The sequence below is a fragment of the Amaranthus tricolor genome, chromosome 13 (genome assembly GCF_026212465.1).
Source record: "Amaranthus tricolor cultivar Red isolate AtriRed21 chromosome 13, ASM2621246v1, whole genome shotgun sequence".
In the NCBI taxonomy this organism is placed as follows: domain Eukaryota; kingdom Viridiplantae; phylum Streptophyta; class Magnoliopsida; order Caryophyllales; family Amaranthaceae; genus Amaranthus; species Amaranthus tricolor.
In genome coordinates this window covers 3425695-3446724 of record NC_080059.1, presented here as the reverse complement: position 1 = coordinate 3446724, position 21030 = coordinate 3425695, and the positions used below count along the sequence as shown (strand labels likewise).

Genomic DNA, 21030 nt, shown 5'->3' with positions numbered 1-21030 from the left:
CTATTTTTTAACAAAATAATTTCTTATGAAATAGAACTAAAAAACTGATTTTAAAGTTGAAATAAAGAAATGTTGACTCAAAATATAAAAATTCACTAGAACTATAGTGAGTCCTGATTTGGAATAATGTAAAATTGTAAGCTTGAGTTACAGTTAGATATGAACAAGTTTTTTCCGGTATTATCGGGTGATTCGTCGAACTTTAAAGTTATGACCCACTAGATTTTGGTCATGTTTCAATTTAATTTTGGTTAAATCAATATTCAAAATGTAATTCTAACAATTATCGACCTTGTGTAACTAAATCTGAATATAAACTTAGATTTACAATGATGCAAAAATAAACATAGATACAAAATTTAATTTTGACCTGACTTAAAACATTTAAATTTAGATTTAAAATCGATCTAATAACCAGAATGAACCGACTTAGGCGTATGCAATGACTAATGAAGTTAGCCCGCGCAAATACTTGGAGTTGCAGTCTTTCACACTTCATGGTCAGCCTTTTAGTCACAAACAAATGAAATAGTACACCTTTTGTTGGGCAAAATAACAGAGAGAATTGCAAGGAAAAACCTAAAACTTTCTGGTTTGTTGAGCAGCATTCGAGAAAAATTAGGGATCTGTCAATCCATTCCTTGCGGAAAGGGTATTTTTTTCGAAATTCAACTTTTAAGCAGCAAAAAATGGTGAAGATTATTATACCTCATCCTTCCTCTTCTTCCACAAATAACAAAATTAGTACTACAACTTTCATATTACTACTCTTCTTATTATTGTTCTTTTCTCTTTGCCCTGAAAAACCCTTGACCTTGTTTCTCCCATTTACCCATTACCCCCTTGTTCAATTCTCTATCTTTCCTTGTCACTCCCCTTTTCTCTCGTCTTTTCTTTAACCCTTTTCTCTCGTTCTTCGTCTCCTTCGAAATTTCGTTCTTTGGGTAATGTTTCTTGTTACTTCTCTCATTTGCGTATTTATTTTTTTGGTTTTTCTTGTATTTTTGTTGATGTTATGTGATGAAATTTTTTTGTGGGTTTTCCTATTGGGGTTTGGCTTCTTTTGTATTTGGCATTTGATTTTAAGTTTGCGTTATATGTCCTGGATTGTGTTGATTGGTAGAGTTTTTAATGGGTATTGTTTTGATTTTGTGTTGATTAATTAAAGTTTTGTTTGATATTGCGTTAATTAGGGTTTCGTTTTGATTCAGCGTTAATTAGGGTTTTGTATTTTGATTTTGTTTTGATTAGGGTTTTGTTTTCATTTGGTGTCAATTAGGTTTATGTTTTGATTTTGTGTCAATCAGGGTTTTTGTTTTGATTGTGTTAATTAGGGTTTTATTTGTTGTTAATTATGTGGTGATGTTTTTTTGCTGTTCTTTTTAAACAAATTTGTTGTCAATTGAGATTAAGCTCTGTCATTGTTGCTGTTATCATTTGGGGTTAGGTTGTTTTTGAATCTGAATATCTGGATTTTGAGTTTAAGTTTGCATTATAGAATCTGGGTTGTGTTAGTTCTAATGGGCTTTGTTTTGTTTTTGTGTTATTTTGGGTTTTGTTTTGATTTTATGTAAATTGGGGGTTTGTTTGTTGTTATATGGTGATGCTTTTTTTTTTTTTGTCGTTTTTGAAAAAATAATTTGTTGTCAATTAGAATTAAGGCTCTTGCATTGTTATTTTTCGTGAAATTTTGAGGTTAGGCTGTTTTTTATATCTGGATTATTAGGGTTTAAGTTTGCATTATGAAATCTGAAATGTGTTGGTTACTAGAATTTTTTTCTTTTTTTTTTTCTTCTGTCAAAATGATGGTTTCAGTACGGTTTAACCGTATGTTTGGTTGAAACTGATGTATTATATTTGTGTTTGCATTTGCAGTGCTCCATTGATTTTTTGGGAATCCGTACATTCTACATTTAGTAGTAGTAGCAGTACTCGAAGTTGTTTTGAATGCTTTATACTTCAAATGGAAGGCTGTAGTTCTTCTCGGTCTGATAGAATTGGGACCATTTTCAAAAAGAAGCGGAGTCATATCCCCAGGCCGCCTCGACCTGAATCTCAACCATTATCCAATGAGCGTGACATCTCGCCTTTGTCTTCCTCACCTTCATCTAATTACGTAAAGGCTGGCTCCAGTGATGAGATTAGTGGTGGTGATCACATTTTAAGGGGGAAAGAGCTTAGTCTTAGTCCATGTGTATCAAGTTTTCCAGCAGCCAGTGTGTTGGATGGTGAAAAACATCGAAAAAACTATAAAGAAGATATAAGACTTAATGAATTATACAGTAATAGTGGACCTAGATATAGTTCAGAGCAGGGACATAGTGGCTCGAATCATATAAGAAGCCGTGAGTGTGTTCTTGCCCTCGAAGATTGGAAAATTACAAATAGGGCAAAAGAAAGTTTGGAACCACAAAAGACCATGAAATTGAATAGAAAGAAAGGTGAAATTACAGGACCATCCCCTGATGTGTTGGGAAACAATACCAAGTTAAAAAGACTTAAGTTGAAAGTTGGAGGTGCCATGCGCACTATTGATGGCAATTCAAAAAGTTCTTATGTTGAAGTTGCTACTGTAACACGAGAAAAGTCTGCTCATAAGGTAAATGATTCTTATGTAGCTGTTTTATCGATATTCGAATTGATATGTTTATCGTTCCTTGTATTTATATGTGGTTCATTGTAGTATTAGCCAAGTCATGTCCCCACTCCATATATTTGATTTTCTAACTTTGTGCTTGATAATGAGTATCTCGTGTTTTGCAGCTTTAATCCATGGGTTCGGAGATGAATCATTTGATATACGATTTTTCTTGTACTTATGTGAAGCATTCCATGTTTGAATTGGCTTTTCTGTAATTATGACATGTCATTTGCTCGATTTGGGAGGCTTACATTTCATTTGGTGATTGAATAACCTGAAAACTACACTTTATGTGTTGTCATTTTGAAGTACTATGTTTTCCTTTCAGTCCTGTTCCTGTGCTAATTGCCATTATATATCTATTGTAATTGTCATTCAATTTTGGCAGTGAATAGTACCTATAGTCTAGGGTTGATTGGAACTATAACTTTTGGTTTTCAGGATAATTCAGAATCAAACAGCTCACCGTCTCGAGACAAAAAGGGTGGATTACAAGGAATTCCTTGGAAGGATTTCTCGAAATCAGGGCTTACTTTTGGAAGGGACGAATCCACAATGAAGGGGGTTAGAAAGAATGGCTTTGTAAAGAAAAGCGACAAGTTTGATTCAGTGCAAAAGAGCAAACAAATATCCAAGAAGCGTGTATCTGATGGTTTTGATGATTATGAAGATGACGATGAGGTTAGATACATGAAAAAGCTAAAAATTGCTAAATGTTATGCTGGATTTGGAAAGGATGATGGAGATCCTAGCCGGAAGCATCCAAGGTCGTCAGGAAATATTCCGCTAAACACAGGAGCTGATGCTCCATTACCGTTGGGTAAAGGTGGAAAAACGAGATCTCCATCTGAGGGTACTGACTATGAGGAAGAGGAAGAACCTGCATCTAATGGTGAGCCTGTGGGCAAAATTAAGAAGAAATCAAGAAAGGAACCTGTTGATGCACTTGTTGAGCCCCCACAGGAAATTACTCTGACAACTCGTCAAAGGGCACTTCAAGCCGGAAGAAATGCGTCTGCAACTGGTGGTAGTGTAATCGAATTTCCAAATGGACTGCCTCCGGTGCTATCTAAAAGTATGGATTTTGACTTTATTCTGGTCATCACCGTTGTCTGGTGATTTTTTTTCTGCAAGTTTTTGACTTTTATATCAAATCTTTTGATATATTCCCCTTCACAGAGAAAAAAAAACAGCTGTCCGAAGTGGATCAACAGATGCAGAAAGCTGAGGCTGCTCAGAGACGTAAAGTGCAAAATGAGAAGGCGGCTAGGGAATTAGAGGTTCTTTTACCACCTCTCTTGCTCTTTTTAATATTCTGTGTACATTAAAAAGTGGGCTTAGTATGGGTATTTTGTAATAGGCTGAGGCAATTCGAAAAATTCTCGGTCAAGACTCCACTAGGAAAAAGCGGGAAGATAACAAGAAGAAAAGAGTAGAAGAGCTTGCCAAGGTACTAGTACTAGACAGTATGTGCTCTTGTTACTTCTGTATTGAAGAGTACTCTAACTTGTGAGAGATTATTGATAATATTGTATGATGCAGGAAAAGGCCGCTGATGAAATTTGGCGTGCAACACATTGCATCCGAGTTTCCATGGGTCCTGATGTCACAACTGTTACCTTTCCTGAAGGCTTGCCCAGTATTTTTGACTCTAAACCTCACAGGTAAATATTTCACTGCCATCTTCATTTTCTTCAATATTTTTAATACTCTTTCTAAGTAGTGAAGGTTCATTGCTTTTTGCCCTTTTGAACTGGTTTTCTGCTATATTTTTTGCCATGCATTGTCTTGCTTGAATTGATTCATTCATATTTTTCTCTGTTTTTTAATGGATGTAAAACAACCAAGTTACATGTGACTCTTGAATGTCAAATTGATAGTAATCTTTCTTTATGTGGATCTTTCTCTATCTGAGGGACTTTTTGGCCGCATCCTTCTATATGGGTATGAGTTGCCACTTTTTTTCCTTCCCTTCCAGACTCGGATCTTAATTCTTATGGGCGGGTTATACTAGGTACGATGTTGAGATGATGATGATGATGATGAGGTTACCTATTTATTTGATAGCATAGATTAGCTTTGTGATAATGATATTGATAATGTTTGTTGTTATATGTGATAATAATGATAATGATTTCATTTATTTGGAATGGATTTCAGTTATCCGCCACCACGGGAAAAATGTGTAGTGGCATCGTGTAATAATCCATACAAGTACAGAGATTCAAAGACAAAGTTGCCAATTTGCAGCCTCGAGTGCTACAAGGCAGTTCAGGCTAATGAGCAAAGTAAACCGGCAAGCTATTGATATGAAGTAGAAGATATACGAGTAGAAGTACATACATCTTTCAATTCATTTCTTAGTACGTCCCCTACCTGGGGTTTAACCTTGTATTGTGGGTAATATTGAGTTTGAGTCTCACTAGTCGCCCTGCCCATAGATTGTTCCACCTTAACTTGTTAGCCAATTGGACAGTCATTCTTTAATGGGTCCATACAGCACTGACTTAGGTGCTGCTTGCTTAGTATACCCAAATTGCTATTAGTTTTTGATGTTGCTTTGTATGCAACATGGATTATTCTAATCTATACATTATTCTCTCTTTTATTTCTATTAACTATCTTTTACCAATTTGTTGCTCCTTTCACTCAATTAACGTTACTTGTTATTTTGGGTTGTCTTACTTATTTTTCAATCTCATTTATAAATTATTCTCTTTTTTATTTTTATCTAAATAATTTACTTTTTTTTATATATATTATTAAATATCTGCCTTCTTTTTTATTAAAACAACTTATTTTTTCTTTTAATGATACTTCAAGGAAACATAGTAGTATTTGTTACTTGTTAAGAGTAACTAACTATGAAGATTGAAGATACGTACTTCCTCTTACTTTTAACTGCTTTCTTAGTAATAAATTAGAGTATTTTGGTTTAAATCATCTCATATTTCGTACGTTGTAGTGAGATTTTTTTTGGATTCATCACCAATTTTTTTTTTCTAACTTGTAAGTAATTGTTAGATTCTTTTGATTAAATTGAATTAAACCAAACAAATCTGAACATTAACCAAATACTCACCTTCTCATCATCATTATCATCATACTCAATATATTTTGATCATAAAAACTATAATCAAGATAATAGGAGAAAAGAAGACGACAAACCCTACATTAATAGGAGGAGGAGCTAATAGGGCTATAATAAAAAAGGTCATCAACTCAAGAAAACTTACAAATGAAAATAAAATTTTAAATTTCATCATAAACAAAATGCAATACAAGTATAACGACTAATAACCCCCAAAAGACAGAACAAAAGTAGTAGAATGGGTTAATACAACAATACTTGTAATAACGGGAATAATCAAATGTTGATAATTTGCCTTAACTTTTCATTTTAGTCAGTCTCAATAAATTTGCCCTATTTTTAAATTTTTTAATATGATTTTCGCATTTTTACCTTTTATATGTTGTTTCTTATTTCTAAATGATTTACTAATTTAATCCATTATATTCAATTATTTAATCTTCTTGCCAAAAGTAAATTGGGCAAAACAAAATTTATGAAAAAAAAGTGTATTGTTATGTTCTAACAATACCTGTAGACCTGTAGTTGTAGGGTTGTTAGATACTACTACTATCAGTTGTAAATAGTACAATTCGGTTATGTTTGGAACTCCCTGTTTCATGCATGCCCAAAACAAACATGCAAGGTTGCAGAGAACGAATAATAATTGAAAGGAATCTTGCATTACTACTACAACTACAATTAGGACATCAAACTATAAAACAATTATCATTAAATACAACCTTTCATGCACTCATAATTTAAATAATTATTAAAATAGTCCAGCTACCAACATATTATTACATAAACAACAAATTATAATTATACTCCAATCATAAGTTTGATGTAATTTTCAATCCATTATAATTATCATTTCTTGTCATAACATAAAAGGATAAAAATAATTAACCAATATTTTAAGATTTTGACTTGGTTAAATAAACAAGTAAAGGTTAGATTTTCACTTTAAAGTATTGCTCAAGTTATGAATGCCTTATCTAATCTATCTTAAAATATAATCCAACTTTATTAGTTCATCATCACTAATATAACAATACCAATATCAAAATGTTAATCTTAATTATATAGAATTTTAACATTCGAGTACATGAACATATATGAATCATCAATAAGATATATTTTTTCGGCCCTACTATCTAATACGATAAACATTCAAATTGAATATAATCCGTAATCAAATTTTATTGAAGTAATAAACCTAAGATTTATTTGTATTGAAATTACCCGATTTAATATTTTTATCAATCATAATTGATTTTCATCAAAATTGAAGACAACCCGTAATCAAATTTTATCCGATTCGAAATCGCTACCGAACATCAACCGACCCAAATAATATCAACGCGGTCATATACCCGATTCAATCCAATATCAACCAGCCCGAATCTTAACTAAACCCGTTTCATGACAATGTCTACTTATCCGACCCTAAACTGAGATCAACCCGATTGGACCACAAAATTTAAATTTATCAATATAATCTAAATATCTAATCACTTTTATATTGTACAATGTCATTAAACCTACTATAATTGCTCCAGTTAGATATCTTAATACAAGAAATAATTGACATTATACACCAAATCATAACTCATAATCAAACCATATATCATTTTTTTCTTACATAATAATAATTAATTAACTCTTCCTTGTAGGAAATTGTTGACAACAATGTTGGTAACCCGTCACATGATCCAAATTAATCAAAACATTAATTATGATATTGACTATTATGGATATCCTTACAGATAGACATTATGATTCATGTATCCAAACTACAACTTACAACTTTTAACATACATCAGAGTATTATATATTTAACTAATAGTATTATATAGTTAACTAATAGGTGCCGAATAAAAATACACTATTTTATTTTATATTTTTTTATAAAAAATTTAACGTCTTAAATTAAAGTAAATATAATATAAATTAATATTAAAGCATCTTAAGTTAGAGGGTCATATACAATCAAATACCTTACACATGTTAAGAACCTGCTCAGTTAACTAATTACATTCACATTATATGATTAATGATTTCAAGTCAACTAACATCTAATCGTGACAACCACCTTCACCAACAACCGTACCAAACTTCATTTCGTATATAAACTTTCAAATTTTCTTCATTTTGATCCAAAATTTCAATAAAATTCTTGGCAAGTTTTGTTTGTCATATTCATTCATTTTTTTTTTGATCAAAAACTATAAAGAAAATGAGTTGGAAGCAATGGAAAATGAACAAATTTGTTGATTACCCAACATTGGTACAACCATTCTATGTTATTTCCATTACTCTTCTTAGTCTTCTTTTACCTTTATCATTTCTACTTCTGGCTAGATTATCAAGTGCTCATTATTTGTTGTCATTAGCCTCAATTTCTCCTCCTAAATCTTTTCTTTTCACTGTTTTTTTGAATACAAATCCGAATCTGCTACACGCCCTTGTGTTTATGGTTAGTTTCGCGGCTTTAATTCAAGCCTTAATTGGTCGAATTAGCCTGATAATTGAGCACCCGGGACCAATTTTTAGGCCCCGGGTGCACGCAGCATGGATCTTCCTATGCACATTACAAGTGTGCGTAGGTTTAGGTATTGAGGTTACTATTAAGGCAGGGGTTGATGGAGCCGGTTTTGGTGATGGTAGGTCCATGTTGAGTAAGTTGGTTTTCTTTTTGGGCCTACATGAGACTATGATCCATTGGGCTAGGACCATAGTAAGGCCCGTAGTGGATGACACTATCTTTGGTGGGGCCCGAGAAGAGCGGTTGACCGAGAGGTGGGCCCTCGCCGGTTGTTTCGGGGCGTTGTCGTTGTGGAGGTTGAGAGATGAGGTGGAGTCATTGGTGGTGGTGGTGGAGGTTAAGAGGCAAATGATGATGAATGTTGGCTTGGGTGATTATCTTGGATTATGGTTGTATTATTTGACGGTTGCAATTGGGATGGCTAGGATTATCAAAGTCATTATGTGGGTATGTATGAATGTTTTTAGTAGGAGGGTAATTGAAAATCATGATTATAATGTTGAGCTTATTAAAGATGAGGATAGTAAAGTATGATGTAATTCAATTGTATTTCATTTTTTTTTTAATTTTAATATAAGGATAATTTTCTAAGGTAAGAAAATGGGAAATTAATTTTCTGTGTTCATAGCAATTATGAGAAAATTTTTACTTTATATCTCTATTATTACACTTTTTGAGAAATTGTAAATGTACTTATTAATTGACGCAAATGGGAATTTTCTAATTAAACAAATTATTTCATGCATTTGGGTTTGGAAGAATTTCACTATGTAGATGGTTTATGAAATAATGTAGATGCAATTATAATTCGACTGATAATATGATATTTGGCGAATAGTTAATTGATTGCTGATAGTTGAATATGTGACCACATGCGTGGAATTGTTGTATCAAATGTAATCTGTGACCTGAAAATTGACAATGCTCACAGGGTAATTGTTTGGCAATTATAGATAGTGTTATTGGTAAGCAATGAATTAAGTTGGTAAACCATCATTAGTGCACTTCTATTCTATTGGAGAATGGATTATCAACACTTCAATATAAAGGATGATATGGTAATTGTATAGTACTGCCCTTTATGCTATTTGTCTTTATAAAGTTTTGCTATCATATTTGCCCCTTATATTTAATTTTCACTTCTATTAAAAAGTGTAAATATTAATTTATAGTTGATATATGAATATTTTTATTCACGTGGCAGGCTTTGATTTTGGCCGGCCAGGGCTCAACCCTCTAAAATCATTTTTACAGATAAAAAATTTGTACTTAGCTATTTTAAAATAATTTAATCATTTAGTTTTATGATAAATGACCCTAAAAAAATTATTTAAGATTCTTCATTGCCTATTCATAAACTTCTATTATTATTTGTTTATGTAGTTTTCATTATATTTCGTATACTCTATGTGTCAAATATTACTATAATCTTCCCAATTCCCACCTAATCTTTTATATATAAATAGAATTTGAGGAGTTAAATTAGTACAACATATATAAATATAAATAGAATTTGAGGTATCATATATGGATATTAAGGTTTGGGTTAATTAGGTATACCTCTTTGTAAAAGCAAAGAGGTAGTTTTTGCTTCGCTCCGGATAACAAACATTTCAAATAAGTAAATATATAAATTCTTTTCTCATTTTTTCGGTAATTTTCACTATAAATATTCTTTTTTTTATAAAATTATTATGATTCATATTTGTTTGAGCCCCACAAGATTCTTCAACATATAATTTTATCCGCTAACTTACATCATCGAATTTGTGAAAAATAAAGGAAACATTTAATCTAAAATAAAAGAGAAATATTTTAATACTATGATTCCTCCATCGGTATTCAAATACAACTCTTTTTGCTCTATTAACAAGTTTTTCAAGTGAGTCAATTCCATCCAATAATACTATGATTCATCTTTAAACTAGACCAAATGATTCGATATTTAACAGATTTTATTATCGAATTTGACTTTAACCCGATTTCAATATGAGTTCATAATCATGTAAAAACTATTGTCATAAAACTCAATTTCAAACTAACACAACAAGCCTAAATTATAATCGATCCGATAACCTGACTTAAACATGTCTATCCCATCCTACATTGATCAAATTAAAGGCAATGCAAGGCAATTAACTCCTAATGAATCCCATCTAAAAGAAAACAACAGCCTACATGGCATTTAGCACAAAAAGATGATGATAGTCAACCAATATTTCCTCCTTTGAAAAAGGGCCACATAGGCAAGCCATCACTCTCTTCAGGCACTTCTACAGTTCTCTCTTAAAGAGTAATATCATCAAAACCCCTGCAAATTGCAATTGCCACTACCATGATCACATTTTTCCAAAATTTCTTCAACCCACTTTCTCAAATCACACTTTCTTTTCCCCCACTTTCTTTCTTTCTTTTCTCTTCTTTCAATACCTTCATTTGAGGTGACTACAACATCTCCAAACCCAAAGTTAGTCTCTTTCCCTTTCCTTTTCATTCTTTCTCTCTGCTTTTTCTTAATTTGCTTTATACGATTATTCAGTTCTCTTGTTAAAGAACCTACCTTTTTCATGAATTGTAACTTACTAATATGATTGACTTATTATTTTGGTATGTTTTGATTGCATATGATCACTTGCTGAGCTTGTTCTTATGGAAATTTTGTGTGGGTTTTTGTATAAAGGGTTTTCTTTTTTTTTTTTTTTTTTATGTTTGGAGGGGAGAAGTTTGTAACTTGAGAACCTTTTTAGCAAGAATAATAAATATTTCTAATTTGGTGTGTTTTGATTGTATATGATCGCTTTGTGAGCTTGTTCTTATGGAATTATATCAATATTTTTGTGGGTATTTATTTATATCAAGGAATTTTATTTGATGTTTGGAGGGGAAAATTTGTGACTTGGGAAGTTTTTAGTGACATCTTGATTGAGCTTTAAAAGGGTATCAAATATTTCAAATTTATGATGGAATTGTAGCCTTTGTTTCATATTTGGGTGTCCATAATCACAAGCTTGATGTCAAAAATTTGGTTTATTAAGAAACAATTATACTTGTTAGAGTAAGAGTCTATCACTCGTGCTTGGAGGTGATTTTGACAAACTTATAGCTCATTCATAGCATGTATTGTTGATGAACAAGATGGAATGCAAAGGGAATTAGGTAAGCATTGTGATGAAGCATCGAAAGAAGCCAAATGTGATACAAGGTGCTCGAACTAGGCACCATAGTACTTGAACGATCACCATCAATGACATTCTGATTTGTTTTTTCATTTGCTATGTATTGGAGACACATAATGTCCTTTCATGAGATTCCTATCACAGATTTTGTGGGCTATATAAGGGCCTTAAAATTGTATTAGGGTTTAAGTATGGAGTCGTTGGGCGAGTGCAAACACGTGAGGGAGTTCTTGCTCAATAAGGGACTTAAAATTATATTGTAGGTGCATGTTTGAACTCAACTATACAATGCTGAGTGATCTCATTAATGTATTGTTGAATCTTTTATGAAATATATTCACTTTTGAAAGGAGTTGTCCAACACACTATTGAACTTGTTTGTGCTTTTTCTTTCAAAGTTTAATCTTTTTTTTGTTGCATGTTCATACTCAGTTTTTCTACTTTCCTCTACATCTTTTGTTGCTATTATTGGGTCCAAATGCCTTTCCTTTCAATACTTATAGTGTGTGTAAGTTCTTTCTGAAATCATGAGTTTATTAGTTCAAGGGAAAATTCCTTCCTTTAACATCAATGATATTCCTTATCTGCTAGAGATTCCATTAATTTTAACAAAAATTTAGGCATTTAGCAACAAATAGAGTGATTGGTTAGGGGTTGGCCGGTGAAAGTTATTTCTCCCTCGAAGGATATTTTTTCCAATTATAAAAGATCGCATATGAAATAATGTAATAGAAAACTATATATTGTAGCCAGTTCATCATTGGAGTCAAGTGCACCACATAACAAATCATGTAATCACCTTTACACTTTTGTGGGATTTATGGTGCTTCAAATAGTAGAAGAGTAGAACTCTTATGAATTCCAATTTTATGGATCATTCATTTGATTCTGCTCGTATATTTAATTTGTAGTTTTTTGGTTCTGGACGGTGTAACATCATTTACTAGCTAATTCACCTTTTGAATTCGCGATTTACTTAAATGACTCAAAAATAGCCCATAACCGACCATAATTCGCTTTTTTAGATTTAAGATTCACGAGGAAATTAACAAATTATGTGACACTATTTTTGGATTATGATGGGCTATAAATGAGTTATTAAATTATATGTAGTTGATGTTTATGTGAAGTTGTAAATTATTTTTGGTACAAACAACTTGAAAGCAGATTGTCACGCCAGAGTCAAATAATTTTCCCCATCATTAAATGCTCGTGCAGTCGTGCCAATTTCAATTGATCCTCACAAAGAACTCGTATACTTTGTTCAATATGTATTGCATAGTGCATACTAGATCTGCAAGAATTGCAAATGATCATATATTGACTAATGATTGAGTATAACAATGCTTTGTGGATAACAGACTGGATTGAGGAGTTTATTTGCTCGTTTTATTGCAGGTTGCGACTTGATAGTAAAACTGCTGAATCTCGAACCTGACATTCTGTAGTGTTTAGTATCTGAATGTTCCATCAAATCTTTCTATGTTAAGACTTTAGTTATCGTTTAATTTTAATCCACGTCACTAAACCAATCATTTCTCTTATTTTGAGCTGCCTCAAGAAATTAATCTGTTACGTGCCATGTCAAGAAACCAATCAGTCCTCTGATTTTGAGCTGTGTACTGAACCAATCAGTTTTCTTATTTTGAGCCACGTCAAGATACCGATCAATCCTCTGATTCTGAGCTACGTCATTGAACCAATGAAACTTCTGATTTTGATCCATGTCATGAAATGAACCAGTCATCAAATTTTGATCCATGGCTCTTAACCAATCATTGCTCTGATTTTTTCTGTCACTGAACGAATCAGAGACTCCCCCCTTTTCAGAGTTGGAACCCTAGTTCACTCTTTGAAATACTCATTTCTTGATGGACATGAATTGAGGAGTGGGAAGACAGCGATGGTGTCAACGGCGGCCAATTCTTTGTTCGTTCCCAAAGTAAGTGTTTCCTTGCCTTCTTTTGCCCCTTTCCCCAGTTTTTAGTTTAGATTTTGATGACACATGACCCGTTGGTTGCAAAAATACGAATCTAGAATTGCTTTAAATATCAAAAGCAATGGAGAATCATAGCATTTCTGGTTTTGTGGGATCATGGATGTCATGAAAATTACCGAATCTAGAATTTCTTATTAAATCAATATCAATAGAAAATCATAGCATTTCGTATGTTTGTGCTTTCATTCATAGCAATAGAAAATCCCAAAATGATCCATTAAATCACGTGCCCTTCTACTTATGTGAATTTGGAGATGGTGTTCGCTACCAAGAGTTGACTTGAGACAACATCGATAACAAAGGCAAGGTTGTGTACATCTGACCCCCAAACACTGCCTACTTGCCTAGGTTGGAGTCACTTAATTGGCATTGGGGTAATGGAATTTGATTGTTATTGTGTCATTCATCTGCAGACCAGTTACTTTTGGCCAAAGATTTGCCGACTTGGATTTGATCACTTCCCTGTATACAGCCTTAAATACTTACATGGTATCTAATCTTTATAGCCATTTAACGTGAATATATACTGTCCAGAGATATTGTAGCATTCCTTCTATGCTGAATCAATTTCTTCAATACAGTGACACTGATTTCACTTGCAAAATGGAAAACAAAGATGTTTTCTACTAGAAAGGCAGATGGCATAGTATCTGATATGATCCTTAAATTAAGAATGTTTACGCCCAATTAGTCCATTTTAATTTGTAATTTGAATTTATTGTCATGATTGGCATGAGATGGAGATGAACATGCATTAGGATTAGTAGATATACTAAACTTATTTGCATCTTGGAAAGTGTAAAGGCCTCTCATGGTAACATACCCTGGATTGTATTAATAATACTCTTTTATTCATGTGAGTTTGCCCCTGAAAAGCGGCATATCCCCTCACATTATATTGTGGACAGGGGAAAACTAATATGTGCAAAGGCAGTACTTTCTTATGTCAGGCTAACTTGCTTTTACTAAATTTCAGAGATCTTTGAAAGATCTGATGGAGAGGGGCCATGAAAAGTTAATTTCCAAGATCAATCAGCTGAAGGAGGAAATCGAAGCAGACCAACTATTGAAAATTAAGGTGAGCTTTCAGTTGTTCAAAAATATGTTCTGCAGATATATCTAAACCTTTTGGTTGTTCCATACAGACCGATGCAACAATTTTCTTCTTGATGTAGCTTCATTATACTGTATAACTAAAGGCAGGGTTTTTGAATTTTGATTCTAAAAGTACTTGTCTTTCTGAAGGAAAAACTAGGTACAAATCAGAGAAAATTGTGGAGTCATACTCAAGAGATGCTGCAAAAAACATTTGCATTGGATCCTTCTTCAATGGAAAACATGTCGTGTGACGTTCCTCGGTTAGAATCTAAAAACTCGCTCTGCTTAATGAACGGATTTTGTTCTGGTTCAGCCGACAAGGACATTACTTATATCCTTGAAGTCCCTTTTCTGAAAAGCACCAAGCTACCTAGAATTCAAAGCATACCCCCATACACAACTTGGATTTTTCTGGCAAAGTAAGAATTCCATGACAACTTATCTTCTACTTTTGCAAACGAAGGAAATAAATACTTTCAACTTCATTTACTACTTTTTTCTGGCTTCAGTTTTTGTAAACTTGCCGAATTCTCATTTCCATGTTGATTGTCGTTTGCTATGTGATGTAGAAATCAGAGAATGGCAGAAGATCAGTCTATTATTGGAAGAAGACGCATTTACTATGATCAATCTGATAATGAAGCTCTGGTTTGTAGTGAAAGTGACGATGATATTGTTGAAGTTGAGGAGGAGAAACATGATTTTTCTGAAGGTGAAGACCGAATTCTTTGGTAAGCACAGTTGGTTTATTAGCTTCAGTGAAATGCTTTTAGTTTTTTCGAAACATAATACTTTGTAGTTATGGATTCGTGCACCGGGAAAAATATCTCTTCCTTAAGAAAGAGATTTCCTGAGCATCAAAAGCACCACATACAACCGAAATCTTCTCTAAGGTTAACACACTCACCCCTACACTTATAGTGTGTGTACAGTGAGTACAAATTTTGTGTAAAATGGTCTACGGAAAATTGAGCTAGAATGATCCTTTTATAGGCATTCACAAACAACTTATTTCCACCCATTTATACCTCAATTGAAGAGATGATTCTGGTGATCATCATGAGATTCTTCACCAAGAATTGAGCTAGATTGATTGCTATATCTATATGCCTTTATACCTAAGGTACCTCTTCTTTCTCCTTTCCTTAGGATGGCTTTTCAGGAGCATGGATTAAATGATGATGTTACTAATGTGATAAGTCATTTTATCGGAGGAAATTCTGCTGAAATCCAGGTAACTCGATGCTGTGCAAGGTCCTGCTTTGTATTGTATTTTGATCCTGCATGGTAACAGTACTGCTGGCCGAGTACTTTGTACTTGACGCCAATATATCTAATAAGTGTAAAGTTATTCCATTTTGATTTTTCCAGGAGAGGTACAATGAGCTAAAACAGAAGGCCAATACATCACAGGAACATTCTGGAAGGAATATGTTTCTAGAGAAGAGTCTTAGTGCTGCTTTAGATTCTTTTGACAACCTCTTTTGTCGCCGATGTTTGGTATGTATCAACCTTTGTATATATCCATTATGATTTGTCTCCTTGCATCCTTGGATAAGTTTCTTTTTGTTTTGGTTCCCTTTTTTGTTTTTTACAAACAGGTTTTTGACTGTCGTTTGCATGGCTGCTCTCAAAATCTTATATACCCTGTGAGCTTATTTTTCTTCACCTCACTCCATATTGCTCTTTCTGAAATCATAAATTGTTTAATTTTTGTTGACAATTGAGTTTTACAGAGTGACAAACCATTAGGTTTGTCTGAATCCGAGGTCAGGTCACCTTGCAGCGACCAGTGTTATCTCCTGGTATGTCAAATGCTTGAACTGACATGCTTTTTCAAGTTCTTATCATGTGTGGCGAGTTGTGCCTCCTACTCTTTGAAAGTTGCTTTTGTAATATCTTGCGGTAAAAAGGAAAAAATCAAATATGAAGAGGCCCCACCAAAAAACTCTCAACTATATTTACAGTACTATATAGGAGCCGAAAGTACTCAACAGTCACTCTCTCTGTATGTAGGATGACTACTATGTCCCCTCCGTGATTAGAATCATGGGTTTTCCTTTGAATATGATTAAGGAATGTTCTATTCTAGAATGAAGTAGTAGCTTGTATGTTGATCATACTAGCTATTTGTTTGAAGTTATAGCGAGTTGGTTTTGGCAGGCTGGTGATAAGCCTATAAGTCAAGAAAGCCAATAAGTTATAGCAAATCAGTTGAAATTGGGAAGAGACACATTGAGGCTTTCTATAACAACATGTTAGTATACATAGATTCATCAAACTCAACAAAGCCTATAAGTCATACCCAAATGATATTTTATACACCAATGTTGAAGCCTAGGTGAAGCCATAAGAGAGTTGTCCTGGGTTTTGAGCCCTCTAGTAACACTTTTGCGTCGTTTGAGGGATATTTGATAGGAGGAACAGGGCCTTCAATCACTCACCCTGACACCCTTTAGATGGAATAACTCCCCTAGGGATGATGGGATTTCTTTTTGGCATCTGAATTTTCTGAGATGAGCTTGAGCCGCCTATTTTGACACCTTGTGAAGGTCTTGTGAGAGGCTTTTGAGTGACGATCATATAATCAACAGTTCAAAATATTTGGAACTCTAAACAACAAAATGATGACCTATTTTTCAAGTAAGATTTTTTGTGTATTAACTGGTCGGCATTTACAAATTATGTATTTGTCAGACTTGGATATGCCTTTATTTTATGATGTATCTGTTCGTACAAAAACTACTACAATGTAATTATAGGTTGTTAAATCTGTTAGGTTAGACAAACCACTGATGGAATGATGGAAAGCGCAGATAATCGCGCACTACATCAGATGAACCAGAAAGGGGAAAACAAGGGTTCAAAAGTTTCCAGTTTTAAAGATAAATTAAGCAATGACAATGTTGGTAAAGGCCATAATTTGGAATCTGCTGCCGGGGAAGGTCCTAGTAGAGCAAGTATTCTTCCTGTAGCTCAGCATGCAAATGTGGCGAAGCGCAGGATCACCGATGAGAATGATAGAGTATTAGAAGGTTTTGATGGTTTCGAAAAAATTGGTGACAAGAAGCTGAAGAAAGTTCAAGCTCTAGAATTTCCGGTGGAGAGGCCCACTAGAAGCCTTTTAAATGCTTTTAGTTCTTCGAAATCTCAGGCTAATGATAGCGTTCAAGGTAGAGTTGTTGACAATTGTACGAAATTATTGTCTAGCAGCTGCGAGTGGAAGACCCTGGAGAAAGACCTATATTTGAAAGGAATAGAGATTTTTGGCAGAAACAGGTATGTTTTTGTTTACATTGGCTTTATAATAAATAGCTTGAAATATTTCCTTTTCAGAAAATTATTATCTTGGTTCCCATCAAATGAGACTGTCTCCAGACCCTGATCATAGTTTTCTCAACTGACATTGAGGTTGTATGTTTTTATATTTTCTAAATATCCATACGTTTTTGCAGTTGCCTGATAGCCAGAAACTTGTTGTCGGGTTTGAAGACATGCAGTGAAGTTTCCATTTATATGCATAATAATAGAGCTTTGATGGGTCACGGAACGGATATCGTATGTTCTTCAAAAGACAAGGCGGGAGCTGAGTCAGCTGATGTGGTATGCTTTTGTTTATATTCCCTCCTTTCTCTTCAAACTCCAGTTTCCTTCAAACTGTCCATGAACGTTTTACTTGTATTAGACATTTTCCCACAAAGTTATTTTTTGGGCCTTGAGGGTGTCGGTTCAATTGTGAACTTCCAAACATCCTAGATTTGTAAAAATGACTATGGAAGGTGCATATGTTTATGTATGTGGCTTTTAAGCTATCTGTTTTAACTTGATTAAAGCTACTGTATTCTAATAAATGCATTTGTCCAGGAGCTGGATACAAAAACGAGATTAAGATCAAAATTATTTCGCAAAAGGGGAAGAACACGAAGACTTAAATATTCTTCAAAGTCCAATGGTCATCCCTCTAGCTGGAAAAGAGTCGACGATGAAAAAAAGCTGTGCAAACAGTACATACCATGTACATGTCAATTCATGTGTGGGAAGGACTGCTTCTGCCTGAAAATCGGAACATGCTGTGAAAAGTACTGTGGGTAAGTACACTGTATACACTCCTTGCAACTGGATAAGGTCAGAATTAATGATAATGGTGATTAAATTGCAGATGTTCAAAGAGCTGCAAAAACAGATTTCGAGGGTGTCACTGCGCAAAAAGTCAGTGTCGAACTAGGCAGTGCCCATGCTTTGCTGCTGATCGTGAATGTGATCCAGATGTTTGCCGCAATTGCTGGGTTAGGTAATTATATGTGTCGACTTTCAGGTCATCTTTGTGTCGGTGTTTCAACAACACTAAAGCCTGGTGAAGGTTGTACCTGTGTTGTGTCGAGTCTCAGAAGTGTTTGTGCTATGCTGAGTCTCAGAAGTGCATCATAGGACATAGAAAATGTCAATGCTCTAGTTCCAAGTGCTTGAAGAACTATCAATTATGATCTTCCTTGGTATTATCCATTCGTATGCAATCTGGTTTCAGATTAGGTTAACTCCTCATCATAGAGCAAATACAAGGCCGCATCACCGCGTCGCGACTGTATTGTATAGTTATTGAGTTTACCACAACCAAAATATAGGCCGCATTGACTGCCGTATCATATAGAAACATAGGCCCCATTGTGCCTTTGTTCCCTGAAAAAGGCAAAAAAAAATATATATATTTCATTTAAATACTTCTTTTTCGTCTATTTCAGTTGTGGTGGAGGGTCCTTGGGTGAACCACCAAAAAGAGGCGAAGGACAATGTGGAAACATGAATCTACTCTTGAGGCAACGACAGAGGGTAGACTACTTGGACTGCTTGAGTAGCAAATGTTGTCATTAAGATTCGATTTTTTTTTGAATTGTTTCGTACGATGTTTGGTCAGGTTCTATTAGGAAGGTCGGATGTTGCTGGTTGGGGAGCTTTTATCAAGGTTAGGAATCAACGGTACAGTGTAATCTTTAGATTTGGCTGTTTGGACCTTACTAAATGTCTCGTGGTTGCAGAACGCTGTGAATAAAAATGATTATCTTGGAGAATATACAGGTGAATTGGTATCACACCGAGAAGCTGATAAACGCGGGAAAATTTATGACCTTGCTAATTCATCATACCTTTTCGACTTGAATGATCAGGTAAGAGGAGCTGATAAACGCGGGAAAATTTTTGACCTCGCTAACTCAGCATACCTTTTCAACTTGAATGATCAGGTAAGAGAAGATGATAAATGCGCGAAAATTTGTTACCTTGTTAATCATCACTAGCTTTTTGCTTGATTTTTTTATCATGCTGTTACACAAAGTGCATAATCGAGTGTAGAATTTTCTTGGGAGATGATTTTTCAAATAATCACGAAAGAACTCGTCCCTTCAAATTCCTCTCCACTATCTCTATTCCCTCATTTTTTAATAAAATAGAGGAAAATTAATGTTAATCGCTTGATTTCCCTCTCGTTCCATTCCGGTTCCCATCCATTTCTCACCCCAGCCATTCCCTTCATTTCCTTTTTTATCCAAATGACCTAAATTTATCGGAATGATAAATAGTATTGTAGCCTATTAGTTGGTATATTGTAAGGGAAGATCTGTATAGTAATGTGTTGACTTCGCTTATAACAGTATGTTCTTGATGCCTTCCGTCAAGGAGACAAACTGAAGTTCGCCAATCATTCAGAAAACCCGAACTGCTTTTGCAAGGTGTGTGATCTAATACTTGTGATTTCTTTGCCTTCCATTTCTTGGAGTTCCATGGTGTTTTACTAACGGTGCTACTTTTCTCAGGTAATGTTGGTTGCTGGAGACCATCGCGTTGGCATTTTTGCCAAGGAACGCATTGAAGCCGAAGAGGAACTCTTTTATGACTATTGTTACACTGATGGTCAAAAGCCCGCGTGGGCCAAGAAGGATGATAATCTTCCATCCCAAGGTCGTCCGAGGAAGCATCAATCTCGCTGAGCTTATGTCGTACTGCTTTCAAGATTTTATGCTATGATTTATGATTATTTACTATAGGTAACCCCGTTACAGACACACAGCAATCCGGGTCAGATCCAGCGATTAGTGATCCTGGTCAGATCCAGTGATGGGCTTTGCTCTATCAGACAGCTCTTGTCTGTGATGTATACAGCCTTAACTATATATAGTAAGGCAGATAATAGCACAATAATGGAAGGATGTCTTGTATATTTCCCTATACTACAGGAACGACTTTATGTATACCATTTCTGGGAAAGTCCTAGATAGTTTAATACACAACTACACAAGAAAAAATTTGTGATTATAAAGTTCATGGAATAATAATTGGGTTTGGAAATTGGAACATGTAAAACGCAACCCTTATGAGATATGAAAAGAGAATGATCGACATTATAAAGTTATACTTCGGGTGCATTCTCTTTTCTAAATTTGTCGTTATATGGTTGTCATGATTCAAAATGTCTTATTCTTTCGTTATATGTTGCTACAATTACTA

At 34.3% G+C, this 21030-nt stretch overlaps 3 protein-coding genes across 5 annotated transcripts; all 3 read left to right on the top strand.

Annotated features, from left to right (window-relative positions):
- Window positions 1–491: 491 nt before the first annotated feature.
- On the top strand, window positions 492–5418 carry LOC130798281 (uncharacterized). 2 transcript variants are annotated; one of them, XM_057661204.1, is made up of 7 exons: window positions 492–944; window positions 1876–2599; window positions 3083–3716; window positions 3821–3921; window positions 4002–4091; window positions 4184–4305; window positions 4802–5417. In XM_057661204.1, the coding sequence occupies exons 2-7, from the start codon at window positions 1964–1966 to the stop codon at window positions 4947–4949; spliced, it is 1731 nt and encodes a 576-aa protein (XP_057517187.1). In that variant the 5' UTR covers window positions 492–944; window positions 1876–1963; the 3' UTR covers window positions 4950–5417. The 2 variants fall into 2 exon arrangements, with proteins under 2 accessions (XP_057517187.1, XP_057517188.1); XM_057661205.1 differs by lacking the exon at window positions 492–944 and having other exon boundaries at window positions 4802–5418.
- A 2521-nt stretch (window positions 5419–7939) lies between these two features.
- On the top strand, window positions 7940–8950 carry LOC130798213 (uncharacterized). Its single transcript, XM_057661103.1, has one exon. It carries the CDS (start codon window positions 7951–7953, stop codon window positions 8791–8793), a length of 843 nt encoding a protein of 280 aa, XP_057517086.1. The 5' UTR covers window positions 7940–7950; the 3' UTR covers window positions 8794–8950.
- Window positions 8951–10523: 1573 nt separating this feature from the next.
- On the top strand, window positions 10524–20958 carry LOC130797594 (histone-lysine N-methyltransferase EZ3). 2 transcript variants are annotated; one of them, XM_057660236.1, is made up of 18 exons: window positions 10524–10726; window positions 12834–13377; window positions 14411–14512; window positions 14680–14951; window positions 15102–15263; window positions 15682–15766; window positions 15904–16032; window positions 16134–16181; window positions 16269–16337; window positions 17312–17811; window positions 17988–18135; window positions 18397–18620; window positions 18692–18823; window positions 19272–19359; window positions 19445–19492; window positions 19566–19694; window positions 20178–20255; window positions 20340–20958. In XM_057660236.1, the coding sequence occupies exons 2-18, from the start codon at window positions 13339–13341 to the stop codon at window positions 20511–20513; spliced, it is 2427 nt and encodes an 808-aa protein (XP_057516219.1). In that variant the 5' UTR covers window positions 10524–10726; window positions 12834–13338; the 3' UTR covers window positions 20514–20958. The 2 variants fall into 2 exon arrangements, with proteins under 2 accessions (XP_057516219.1, XP_057516218.1); XM_057660235.1 differs by having other exon boundaries at window positions 19566–19769.
- Window positions 20959–21030: the final 72 nt, after the last annotated feature.

Excerpts from the sequence above, each read along its gene's own strand:
- LOC130798281 (XM_057661205.1), top strand. The coding sequence starts at position 1,964 with ATGGAAGGCTGTAGTTCTTCTCGGTCTGATAGAATTGGGACCATTTTC. Across the intron at positions 2,600-3,082 it reads GAGAAAAGTCTGCTCATAAG|GATAATTCAGAATCAAACAG; the intron begins GTAAATGATTCT and ends TTTGGTTTTCAG. Across the intron at positions 3,717-3,820 it reads GCCTCCGGTGCTATCTAAAA|AGAAAAAAAAACAGCTGTCC; the intron begins GTATGGATTTTG and ends TCCCCTTCACAG.
- LOC130798213 (XM_057661103.1), top strand. The coding sequence starts at position 7,951 with ATGAGTTGGAAGCAATGGAAAATGAACAAATTTGTTGATTACCCAACA.
- LOC130797594 (XM_057660235.1), top strand. The coding sequence starts at position 13,339 with ATGGTGTCAACGGCGGCCAATTCTTTGTTCGTTCCCAAA. Across the intron at positions 14,513-14,679 it reads ACCAACTATTGAAAATTAAG|GAAAAACTAGGTACAAATCA; the intron begins GTGAGCTTTCAG and ends GTCTTTCTGAAG. Across the intron at positions 16,182-16,268 it reads CTCAAAATCTTATATACCCT|AGTGACAAACCATTAGGTTT; the intron begins GTGAGCTTATTT and ends TGAGTTTTACAG.